Raw genomic sequence first — 13,320 nt, forward strand, 5'->3', positions numbered from 1 at the left:
ATATACTTGTACACTGCACAACTTGTCAAGTTTAGTTGCTCATCCAGGTATTCCGTGCATACAGAAACATTGTAGTTTGCACAGTATTCATGCTATACACTTCAAAAATAGTGTAGTATGCAGCATGTTAGTATGCTGTTTAGCTCACACCCTATATTTGCATGTGAGATACTTTGGTATTGACCCACTCGTCTGCATCATTACCTTTCCTTCATTAGATGTATATAGTCATCGTGGCATTTGGAGACACCATGTTAAACCATTTCATGTCAGTTGCCCTTTTATTAGCGATCTAAATGTTAATTGACGGGGTTAATGTCTTCTCACTTCAAGTGTGTGGCAGGAATCACAGAATTGGCGTTTTTGCTCCAACTCTGCTCACCAGGCAAACCAAGTACTCTTTCAAAGAGCTTTTAGTGACTTTTGCTTGGCCTTTAATGTGCCCTTTTAATATGATGACAGTGTAGTACATAGCATGTGAAAAATTACCTGTCTGAAAGACCTTTAAACCACTGTTATTTGTCTACATCAAGATTATTTTTCTGGTTAATATTAATCAGCTGCGTAAATGAGTCAAAAAATATATATATATATATATATATATATATATATATATATATATATATATATAGTTTAGTTTATTGTAGTAGAATCTATAGGTTTATGGGCACATGATGGTGTTAAAAAATTTAAATTTGGTGCTGCAGGAATGCGTCTTAAAACCCAGAAGCAATTTAGCTTTTTTGCACTTCTGGGTTTGTCCCCCAAACTCATTGAGTTTTTTTAATGGGTTTTTGGTTAAGTGCATGAAACGAGGTCTGTAGTTAACACAAGCTCAATATATTTTCCCATTTTATTCTATGACATAAAAAATAAAATAACAAGAAGTGGCTAAATGGGACTATAGAGGTTGTCGACGCCATCGCACTGAACATGTAATCTACTCACTGGTTCACTTTTACAGTCTCATTGTGTTTATGCTTGCACATTTGCAAACTATTCCAACTCAAACTTTCCAACTTGTAGATTTTAAATAAAGATGAAAGTTGTCTAGCATACTGGTGGTGAAATTGAAGTCATGTGACCGTTTGTAGCCAACCTTTTGCCTTTATACTTTTGGTGATTTTTATTTGCTTTAAAATTCATAAAATTTGTGAATGTGAATGTTGTGTAACAAAACGAATGTGTAGTTGGTCTCACAGCTTATTTTCTGCAAAAATTCAAAAGCCAATAGAAAAATCCTATTGTCTTTTTTGTCGAAAGTATCAGGGTAATGCTAACTTCTGGTTAGAATACATCATCCCAGCAGCATTATATTGTCATCATTTACTCACCTTCATTTTATTCCAACCCCTGACTTAATTTAACCCTCTGGGGTCTGAGGTGTTTTGTCTGTGGACTACAAGCATACCCTGAGCACCATAAAAGTAATCCGTACACTATATAGTGCAAGACTTTTGAGCTCAGAAATCTCATTTGCAATACCCAATATTCAAGCTTGGCGCTTCATGATCAGTTAAGAGACATGATATAGCACTTTGATGGACATCAGTCATTGGCTAGTGCTAATACGATTTAAATACGGTTTAATACGGTTTTGGAGAGCAAGATTTATCAGTGAGTGATGCCTTTTTGCTCACTTTCTCCAACAAAGCTTTCATTTTTGGATGAACCACTCCTTAAATTCTTTACAACATCCTTTCCCATTCAAAGGCTGGAAAACACAATCCTTAGACACTTAGTATGATAAATTTATTAGCCATATACTCAAGCAGTTAAAGTCTCAGAGAAGGCCGTTACACACACTTTGGTTTTGTGTGATTCTGAGAGACGGCACCATGAATCATGCATCATCTGACTTGTATATGTGTTTAGTGTGCATGTGCTTGTGTGTGTGTAATGAATGGGTGTAGTTTTGATGGCACGGCTGTTAGTCATGATGAGCAGATCAATACTGCATATCTTTATCCCACACACACTTGCTTTCTATTCTTTCTCTAGAAGAGGGGTGATACAGATAGGATGGCTAGATGGAGGGGCGGTGAGAGGGCCAAGCTTTCGGATCGATATTCCAGCTGCGCACGGACTCTGTGCTTTCAGAGTTCACATATCTGTACATCACAGGTCTCAAATGATTAAACAGAGCATGTTGTCATGCATTTCATGTGTTACGTCTTTCAGCGCTTGAGTTGATCTTTGAGATCCTCATCTGATATACAGGATAAATCAGCCAATTTGTTCCAAATGCATCAAGAACATGAATCTTTAACTCTCTGGGGTCTGAGGTGTTTTCTGGGCCCTGGAGGTGTTCTGACATGCTCTGACATTTGTTCTTATTTCTGTTACTTGTGACATTTTCATGGCTAAAGTCTGATTACACTGTATTCAGCACAAACACTGCTACAATAATATGTCAGCAGCATGTATGTAAACGTTTGTAGTTTTGAGATAATGACGTTTATGTGTGGTTTGTGAAAAAACAAAAAATAATTGTAACTGAAATTAGGTCATGAAACCCATACTGATTATTTCTTCACAAGACTTTTGAAAATTGTATCATGTAGCCTAGAATATTTGCTCCAAAACTATGTGAAAATCATCCTGACAACTCACTTAGATAAAACAATATATCGATTTTAAATTTGTAAGACATGTTTTGTGTAAGAAAGCTTTATGCGAGGAGGCGTGAACACATCATTAATATTGATGGCTTTCACACCTGAGAAAGACAAAGACCCTCCCATAATGGCCCTGTCAGGTGCTATCAGGCCCTATCATTATGAGGAACCTTGCACAAAGAATGAGGAGATTTAAAAAAGAATGGCTTTTTGATTGTTTGGATTTATTTACAACACAACATAATCCAAAGATACACAACAAAGGACAAAAAAGCACATTATTTAACACACTGATCTAAAGACAGAGACTTGAACAGTCACATACCTTTGTGCCATTCCTGAAACATAGTACATACCTGTCATTTCCAAGGTGTTTGATTTTTTTCATTTACCATGTTCATGTACTCATGTGAATGTTGAAGTCAGCAGGACTCATCAGTGGGGCATCTGGTCCCTGTATAAAAAATAAACACCTGTGAACATGCCGATATCAAGAGAATCTATAGGGCTGCACGATTTTGGGAATACATTTTAGATTTTTCTGGTTAAAATTGCGATTTAAAATGTACAAAATAGAGAGACGGGAGAATGCGCATGTTTATTTTCTTTACAAAAAACACAACATTTTGTTTTTATTATTAGTGTACATAAATAAAATAAGAAATGTAACAGTTTTGAATGATGTATAACACTTGCCTGTATGACAAAAATCGACAGAGTTATTTGAGTCTCTTTTGCACTGATAAGAAAAAAAGCTAGACTATCGCGCCGGCGCGATAGCCGACCCCAGGGGGTTAATGATCATCTTCCATCTTGCCAGCTGATTACAATTATTTCTTTCATGTTTTACGTTCTCAAGTTTTAGCCATTTCACATTTTGCCAAATCAAATGTATCCGCTCCAGAGTTTTAGCATAATTAACAGTTAATTGTGGAATATGAGAAATCATGCCTCTACTTCCTCTTGGTCTTTAGGCTCATTTTACTGTTTCTGTCTAATTTTCTCTTGTTTTTCTGGCTCTTACTGTCTATTTCTGTTGGCTGCTGTCTCTAATTCTATTATTTGCATTCTTGTTCTGTTTTCTACTTTCTCCCTTCACTCTCCACTCACTAAAGTGTCTGAGGAGAGTGAACCTGCGGAAGAGCCACCCAAGTACAGTAAGTGTGTGTGTGTGTGTGTGAGCCTGTAGGAGAGCAAAGTTTTTCTGTATGTGGCCCCTCCCTCCCAACACAAGCCCTCCCCCATGGTGACCCCACCTATTGGCTGTTTAAAAGAAGACCGAGACAATCAGCACTATCTTTAATTAGTAATACTCATTAGCTCTCTTCTGAAACCTAGTGAGCTGACTTGTTGTCTGCTTGCCTTGATAGACAACTACCTTAGAAGGCATCCTGACTAAAATGGAACCATAAACACACTAAATCATTCGAAGGTTTGGGCTCAGTAAGAATGAGGATCAACAAGGATACATTAAATTCCTTCAATGATACATTAGATTAAAAATGACTAAAGACATTTATAATATATTTAGCAACACAACTGTTTTCAACAATTGTAATAAATGTTTCTTGAGCACAAATCGGCATATTAGAATGATTTCTGAAGGATCATGTGACACTAAGACTGGAGTAATGGATGTTGAAAATTTAGCATTTCTTTCACATGAATAAGTTACTTTTTAAAATTTTAAAATAGAAAACTTATTTTAAGTGGTAATATTTCTCAAAATTACTGTTTTACTGTGTTTTAGATTAAATATCCACAGCCTTGTTTTTTTTTTTGTGTGTTTTTTTTTTGAGCATAAGATAATCATTTCACGAACATTAAACAATCTTACTGACCCCAAACTTTCTGAACATTCTGGAATTGCCTTTTCCACTAAAACAAGTAACGTTGCCTTAGGTTGACCAAAATGTGTCACATTTGCCCTTGCATTGCACTCTCTGTAGGTAATTTACTAGGTTGGAATATAGTTAATGACTGTATAACCTGTGGAGCCTGTAGAAGTGGTGTGCTGTGTAGTCACTTTGACTTTCTATTGTAATCACTAGCCGCGTCTCCACTGTCGGGCCTAAAGCGGGCGTGCTAGTGCGTGCCAGGGCTAGTCGCGTTTCCACTGTCACTTCCAGGCTTGATCGGGCCTCGTCAGGGCTTCCTAGGGGCCAACGGCCAGGGTTTTCTGGCCTGTGGAATACCTTGGTCCAAAGCGGGGCCAACTCGGGCTTAAGTAGTGTTTACGAACAGAGGAGTTTACCTGAGTCGAGAGACGTCAGCACCGCGGATGATTCCATATACCAGCTAAAATAAGCATTAAAGACTTTTAAAATCATTTTAGCTCAAAACTCACTTTCATGTTTGAATTCCTTTTGTTTGTAATCTGATGTGGATTCTGATCACCGTACGGTATAAGGCAAAAATAAGGACTGCACGCTAACCATTACCATAGTAAACATGGTAAATATGACCGCTTGAAGAAATCAGATGTGACTAATGTGCAATTTTGACACAAATGAATTCATTGTGATCAATGTATCACTTTTTATTGTAAACCTGTAGCAAAACATCGATGCTTGGGTTTTAAATCTTCAAGTAGCCTAAACAACAAAAATGGCAGCAAACGGCCGCTTTTATCATGTTCGTTTTGCGATCTCGCTGTTTCCAGTGAATTCTTTCTGATTCGTTTTCTGATAAAACTTCCATTTGTTGGTGAAATGATGGGTTTGTGTGACGTTGTTCCAGAGAGGCGTGTTATGGGCGTGTTTTAGTGAAGCGCAGTGGAGCTTCTGGCCCGACAATGGGAACGCAGTGTGGTTTTGGGCTCGGTGCTACAGGCCCGGGGCTTTTAGCCCGGCATGGCCCGTTTAAAGCCTTGGCTCGCACTGGCCCGACAGTGGAGACGCGGCTACTGTCATCTCTGTGTGAGTGTATAAGGCAGACTCACGCTGGTTTAGCTATATGCATCTGGGTTAGCTGTTTGTGTGAATGGGTCTCTTTTCCTGTAGATTAACCCCGCTCCTGTGTTTTTCGAGCCGGTATCCAGACAGCCGTGTTAATTAGTGCACAAGACAATTATGCACTTCTCTCCGGAGACCTGCGTTTACTTCTCTTAATCTGGTGTTATAAATAATTAAACTTGTATTGAAACCCCCTGCTTTCCATCTGCTCATCTCTTTTCTCTCTTTTTTTCTCCATCTCTCTCACTGTCTTTTTTCCGAGAACTGAAGAGGGAGCTGTGTGACCTGTTAGTCACTGACCTCTGCGTTGCCTCTTTTGTTTTGTTGCTTTTAAAAGCCACACGAAAGTAAAAAGACTATATCAAAATTATTTTATTCACTTTCTGAAAATCTTCATGCATGGTAAGCTAAATATGTACAATTTGAAACTGTGTGTGTGCACAGGACAGTGAGAGTGTGACCTCATTTACCACAGTCATCAGAGCTGTGAGGCTCTAATCTCATTCTTCACAGCTGTCTTGTCAAATACCAATCCCCTTACTCACTCAGCATGACCATTACACACTCATTGGCTGTGCCTCAAAATTATGAGCTACCTAGACAGTATTTTGGACATTGTAGTAATGTTCAAATTGAATCTACCTGCTTAGACAGCTTTTTGTTGATATCCAAGATAGCTATCTAGACAGTGTTTTTGGGCGTCATAGACCAGTAAATTGAAGCAATTTACTGGTTGCATTCGCACCACCAGTAGGAACTCTGAAGTGGCGTAAACCGACCAACAGCAAAGTCATTTAAGTGCTGCATTCAACGATGTCAACAACTCCGTAGTCTAAAGGTTGTGAAGTGCCTGGACTTCGGCGTCGGTCTATCTTACCCCTGTTTACCATGTTTGTAGCGTTAGTTTGTGGAGTAAGTATATGTTGGGTGCTGGTGTTTCATATGGCATGCTTTCGGCCAGTCAATGTTTACTTGCGTCACTGGTAGTTCCTATTGTGTTGGTTTGACCCTACTCAGAAGTAGGAGAAAATGTAGTCCCCCCCAAAAGGCATTCCTATAACTAAAATTGCTCCCAGTTCCTGCGGTGCGATCACACCTAAAAGCGGGTACTTCCGCCAATAGTTATAGGAACTATAGAAACGTTCCTCCAGTGCAAAAGCCCCTATAGATCTCTTTACATTGAAGCAACCTATCTAACATTGTTTTGAGCATTATGGCCATTTAAAAGTGTTCCGTTTTCCATTTGGCATGAATTACATCACTCTCCTTCTCTCTCGTCAACAATCAAACATGTTTGCACAGTGTCATCCTACTCATCATCTGACCCCAAGAGTTCAACTTATCATAGAACCCCACAGGTCCTCATTAAATGCGTTTTTCTGGAAGCTTTGCTCTTTAATTATTCAGTGTTTTCTGTTCAGTTGTGTTTAAGATGAAATGCTAGTTTCTTTCCCACACGTGATTGACAGTAATGATGAAAAATTAAGTGCAGGCTAATGTGTTCCCACTGCTGTAGACCATTAGTCTGCTTCAAGCTTTGTGGCAGTTCTGTGACTGTGTTTTTCACACAGGGGTTTTTGAACAGGTTTTCTGCATGCATGTTGAGTGTGGTAATAAAGTGTTATGATGGTTTTCAGCTCGACGTGAAGAGGAGGATCTGGAAGAGAAGAAATCCATCAAAAAGAGAGTTAAAGAACTGAAAGTGCTGGATCCGAAGATAGCACAGAACCTCTGTGAGTATTATCCAGTTATTTTATTTGATCTTATTTATTTTGTTTGATTATTTTAAACATTAGCTAGTGTAAAGGTGGTAAACAAACGTACTCTTTTTTTTTTTTTCTCAAAAACACACACACACACACACACACACACACACACACACACACACACACACACACACACACACACACACACACACACACACACACACACACACATCTGACATAGACCAACAATGACAAAAATAGTGCAAATAAGCATTACATATTGTGATGTTTTAAACTTGTCTGTTCCTAGAATATTTGATGATTTCCATTCAAGTTATTTCTCTCCTGCTCTTTCTGTGAAGAAAGGTGTGGGAGTCAAAACAGGTTTTCAGGTGTCCTTTTTTTCCTTTGTATCCTTCCATCTCTTTTTCTCTCAGAACCTTGGGGTTCACAATAACACCTGTCTTGTGCTGTTATATACAATGTATTTCGTGTCTCTCTCTTCCTCTTTCGCACATACTTCTCCTTGCACCTGTTTTTTAAACAAAAAAAAACCTTTTCTCTTTTTCTGTCTGTCAATTGCACGTATTCACACTGATTCATTTGTCCGAGTATCTCCGTGGCAATAAGCAGAGTTCTGTAATGAGAGGGGAATGGAGAAATTAATTGTTTCTGAACATCCCGGCAGTCAGATCGCTGTCCCTCACCCTTTTTTACCTATTCTGTCATTCACTTACTTGTTTTCTCACCTCCCCTTTATTGCCGTTCTTCTAAAATCATATTTTAACTCAGTATTTGTGTCAGATGCAGGCAGGGGTGAATACTCTTACCCTACTGCCTTGATATATGAATGTTATCCTGATTCTGCTGAAGTTCTCGTCTGGCCCTCGTCTCGTCTTGTTGAAGTGCGTTTCAATTGCAGAAGAATTCAAGCTCATTCTTTCTTTTTATCAGATATTATCAGCATGCAGTACACACACACACACACACACACACACACACACACACACACACACACACACACACACACACACTTTAAACAGAGTGTGTGTGGACTGTTAATGAATTACTGCAGGTAGCTTTTGATGAAAACTCTCCCCCTCTCCCTTAGCCATTTTCCTGGGGTCATTCCGGATGCCCTACGAGGAGATCAGGAAAATGATTTTAGAGGTGGACGAGGATCAGCTAACTGAGCCCATGATCCAGGTAACATCACCTCTCTTCACCATTCATGACCTTTCAAACATGCCCATGTTCAGAGAGGATAGCCACAAACATGAGGAATTTTTCAGCAGCCATTTTGACATTAGCCCCTTTCACACATACAGTCTTTACTGGTAATTTACTGGTGTGAACAGGACCTTTTAAAAAATACTAGTAAATTGTTTCCAGCAATTTACCAGTAAGGGAAGTTGTAACGTTGCCAGTAAATTACCAGTAATGTGCTCTGCACATTACAACATCAAGCAATATTCCAATAATTTATGTAATTATAACACTTTATATAGGGCCATTTTGCATTAAAAGTAGCCAGATGGAGACGCAACACGTTCAGAATGAATACACTTTTAGTAAACTACAGAACGCGCACCTCACGCGGGCAGAGAACGCGTCCAAGAACGGACACTGTTAGTGATTATAAAACGCACACACAGGTCTGTTAAATTAAGCAATACTTTTAAGGTAGTCTAATATTTTTCTGACTAACAAAATTACTGACACAGTAAAGGGTAGATTTAAATAAAGAAAAACGAAATTTAAATAAAGAAATAAAACGAAATTTAAATAAAGAAACGAAATTTAAATAAAGAAACGAAATTTAAATAAAGAAACGAAATTTAAATAAAGAAAAACGAAATTTAAATAAAGAAACGAAATTTAAATAAAGAAACGAAATTTAAATAAAGAAATTAAACGAAATTTAAATAAAGAAATTAAACGAAATTTAAATAAAGAAAAACGAAATTAAGTTAAATTAAAAAACGAGATTAATTTAGATTGATAATAACGGGTAAAAAGTCTAATACATTTTGTTTCTATTATTCTATTTTCCACAATGTCAAAGCAACACAGCTTAATCCAAAACACAAGCTCAGACATGCACTTCGGTCCATACAAACTCCGCTGTTCTGCGCTCTTGCCAAAGAAGACTTGCGCGTCGGTTCTATTTCTGGCATGCACGCGTTTTTCCACGTGGCTCGAGCCGCGCCTGAGAGACGCATGTCTCACGCAGGCAGTGTGCAAACTCCAACCTGTTAACATGGGAGCCGAAATAAAAACGGCCATGCCACGCAGTCAGTGTGTCGCCGGCCTTATTCAAGCGCGAATGAGAACCGTTTCGCGGGGGATCCCAGATGTGAAAAAACAACAACAACAAATATTCGAATGTCAAATTTTCAAATCGAATACCAACCCACCGAACGAATATTCGGGTCCAGCCCTGTAGCCTAGTTTCACGTTTAGTACATTTTGCTTACTACTTATTTAAAATAGTATAAAACTACTGTACATATGTAATTATAAATGTTTTCATTATGATATTATTAATTTTACTTTACTAAAAAGATCTGAGTTCTTCCTCCACTAAGTTAAGATTAAAAATAGAAGAGTATTTAGAATATAATATAATATAAAATGCAATGCAAACTAGTTTGGTTACAGCTCAAATTCTCATTCTATCATTCACCCTGCCTCCATTACATATCTTTGTCACACAAGTGTTTAATCACCACATTTGAGTTATCATTGCAAAACGTTTATATATTTATTCTGTTTATACTGTGTATTCTATATACAGTACCCATCAAAAGTTTGTACACACCAATTGGAAAGTGTGTCCAAACTTACTGTACTATAATACACATAAATAATATTGCTACTGTATTATAATATACACACAAATAATATCGTCCGATATATCGGTATCTGGCTTTTTTTTTCGGTATCGGCATCGGCGCCCAAAAATCCATATCGGTCGGGCTCTAGTTAGAACATGACAAACACTTCACGTTTTTGAATTCTTTACACTTTTCCAAAAATGTTTCCTTAAAGTAAATATCTTAATAGAAAAAATATTTCTTGGTTTCTGCATGTGCTAACGGGTGATATTGTTTCTAGTCATGAAACAGGTTTTTTATTGCCTGACTTTGACGCGTATCTTCAGCATAGTTTGCAGTGCAGGCTGCAATATTAATATGACATGTTTTGTCTCTTAGAAATGCATATTTGACAATGGGTTGACAGTTGTAGTATCTGGGTTAGGATGCAGATGTAAATTTATGTTCATTGACAAAAACAGTAACATTGTAAAAATTGGAACAGCCTCATTTTCCTATGGTAAAATTTTAATATTCTAACTGTTTTATTAAAATTAACCATTAACCATAACCGTATCATGCATTTAAATCATGATAACCACAGTTAAAACCACACATATAGCACCTCATCACCATGGTAGAATGTAACTATATGGTTTCTATGGTATTTGTATGAAAAAACAGCCTAAATGGATTTAGTATAAATGTTTATTTTAAATTAGCTAATTTGTTTATTTAATGAAAAATCGCAGCATTTTGCGTCATATAATCGCGTAGGCTTGACATTGCGATTGCGATACGATTAATCGTGCAGCACTAATTATAATCAAGGCTGCATCACTATACACTAGTTTCTGCATGGTGTTGGATTTTTTTTTAATCGCTCAATAGATGTACTATACGATGGCATAGCAGAATCTCTACTGTTTGACACATTTCTGCATGGTTTAAATGCTTATATTTAATTTTTGTTTTATAAATACATTAAACAATCTCTCTGATTTTCCCTTGTATTTTATCATTCAGCATTGATGTCAGGCTCAGGTTTATGTATTCTTCTGTAGCTTAGTGCACAGCAGGTTCTCATTCACTATAATAGTTTTAAAATATCCACTACTTCAGATCTATAACAGAGCTTTGTTGTTTTATACTACTTACCTCTTAAAATCAGCCCCATCTTTATCTTAATGACTAGGATGGGAACAACAGAAATATCCATCTGCATCTGTGCTTGGTTTTATTTTGTTGATGTATGAACGTGGCCATCCATCTATTAGGTTCATGTTCATGTGCACTAATGATGTGCCTATTTGGAGATGAGCTAGACCAGTTCATCAATGGGTTTTTGAAACTTGAAAGTTTGTTTCTGAAGTCAGAGACTCAAGAGTAGGTTCTTCATTTCCAGACTCTAAAATAAAATGTTTGAACCCCACAGATAAGCGGTTAATTAAAAGTGGATTTATATTGTAGTACTTTATGACAATACCTATGAGTTACGGCTTCCTCTTGGAAAAATTAGATCACAATACGTTGATAAGTGAGAATTGCTAAATATCCATTTATATCTGGGATTTAATGATCTCATGGAGACTGACGATTACATGAGAGGTTGAGAGAACACGCTGTAGATAGACAAGTTCACATGATTACATGCATAAAGAGGATTAAATTGCTGCTTACACCATGTTTTTTTTTTTTTTTTTTTTTTTTTAAGCATTTACCTTTTATAAGATGGATTTAATTGAGATTGACACCATCTGATTGGGAGAAAGAGACGGAAAATGGGATAACAAAACATCACAGGCCTACCAATGCCTCGACATAAAACCATATATTATGGTGAAGCTATGTTAGCCTAATGGTGTGAATTGCTTTCACGTCATTTCCAGCTTTCTTTGAATATCAGTGGATGTCGGACTTTCAATGTGGAATCTCATGTATAATTCTATAACTGGCCAAAAGCAGTGGTGCATATCAATTTAATATAATATAATGGTAAATATTGCAATATTATAATTGATAACTTTATTTTTTAATAAAATAACTACAATTTGGCTAAAATGAGTGGTGCACAGAATAAAATAAATGAAATAACGCAAAAATAAATATTGCAATATAGTTACTGCAAAACAAATGATAACATTTGTATTTTTAATAAGATAAAATAATGGTATATACAATATAGTTATTGATATTTTTAATAATCTAAAAAAAAACAGCATGTATCTCAATATAGTTATTGCAATCTAAATGCTAGCTTTGCTTCTTTTTTTTTTTTTTTATATATAGTTTTAGTATTAGGTCTGCTAATGTACAGGTTGCAGGTTCATTTCCAGCCAGGGGTGACCCATGAACTGGAAGTTTACTGAGATCAAGTACCATTTTGCCCTTGAGCAAGATGCTTAACCCCTGAATGCACCAGGGAGATATATCGTCCCTTCAATTAGTCTAGTGTGTCATTAATTGCCAGTGAGTCGATTTAGATGAGGAGCTCCACTAAATGGCTAGAAACTGGAACTAAATCGGCAACAATTAGATTGCAGGTTAAAGTTGAACTTCTAATTGGATGAATGTAGCACACATTCTTTGTAACAGTTCTTTGTCTTGTTCTTTCTTCCAGACTCTTGTAAAACACCTGCCTGAACAGGATCAGCTGAACACACTGGTCAAGTACAAGAGTGAATATGCCAACCTCTCTGAACCGGAGCAGTTTGGAGTAGTGGTAAGTTATTCCATGCACGGACACGCATGCCCTCGGTGTTGCTGCCACTGTATTCCAAATTCTAAACTGCTTTCTTATCAATTTACCTTTCAGTGTAGTGGAACGTCCAGTTAGAAGTCATCAATCACTCTTTATTTAAACTTTTCTCAGATTGATTTTGTGTCCGTCCCTCTACACGAGATTTAATCTCTTAAATTGAAACAGATATCATCTTCTTGTCACAAACAAAACAACTACATATTGTACAACCTAAGAAGTATATTGTTTCTCTGAACAGAGAAAGAATTACTATTATTCTCTAATGGAAAATACATATGGTCGACCTGACACATTAACACCGTTTTAACCCAGTTGTCTTAAATTAAACTATTACTAATAGTTGTCTCGAGCACATTGAACTGACATAGGAAACAAACTGTATTTCCTCCACCCCTCTTTTGTTGCTGAATCTAATCTGAAAATTGTATTTTGACAGAATTAGGATTTTTGCAGTCTGAATTAAAT

At 36.9% G+C, this 13,320-nt stretch overlaps 1 protein-coding gene across 6 annotated transcripts in view; it reads left to right on the forward strand.

Annotated features, from left to right (window-relative positions):
• Nucleotides 1–13,320, forward strand: part of diaph3 (diaphanous-related formin 3) — a 320,772-nt gene that overhangs the window by 192,915 nt on the left and 114,537 nt on the right. For all 6 annotated transcript variants that reach the window (XM_084394616.1, XM_084394618.1, XM_084394615.1 and 3 more), the window contains 3 exons: nt 7,210–7,305; nt 8,390–8,484; nt 12,715–12,816. In XM_084394616.1, coding sequence (XP_084250742.1) covers nt 7,210–7,305; nt 8,390–8,484; nt 12,715–12,816 — 293 coding nt within the window. The remainder of the gene's footprint in view (nt 1–7,209; nt 7,306–8,389; nt 8,485–12,714; nt 12,817–13,320) is intronic.

Source organism: Rutilus rutilus (assembly GCF_951802725.1).
Source record: "Rutilus rutilus genome assembly, chromosome: 22".
Classification (NCBI taxonomy): Eukaryota; Metazoa; Chordata; class Actinopteri; order Cypriniformes; family Leuciscidae; genus Rutilus; species Rutilus rutilus.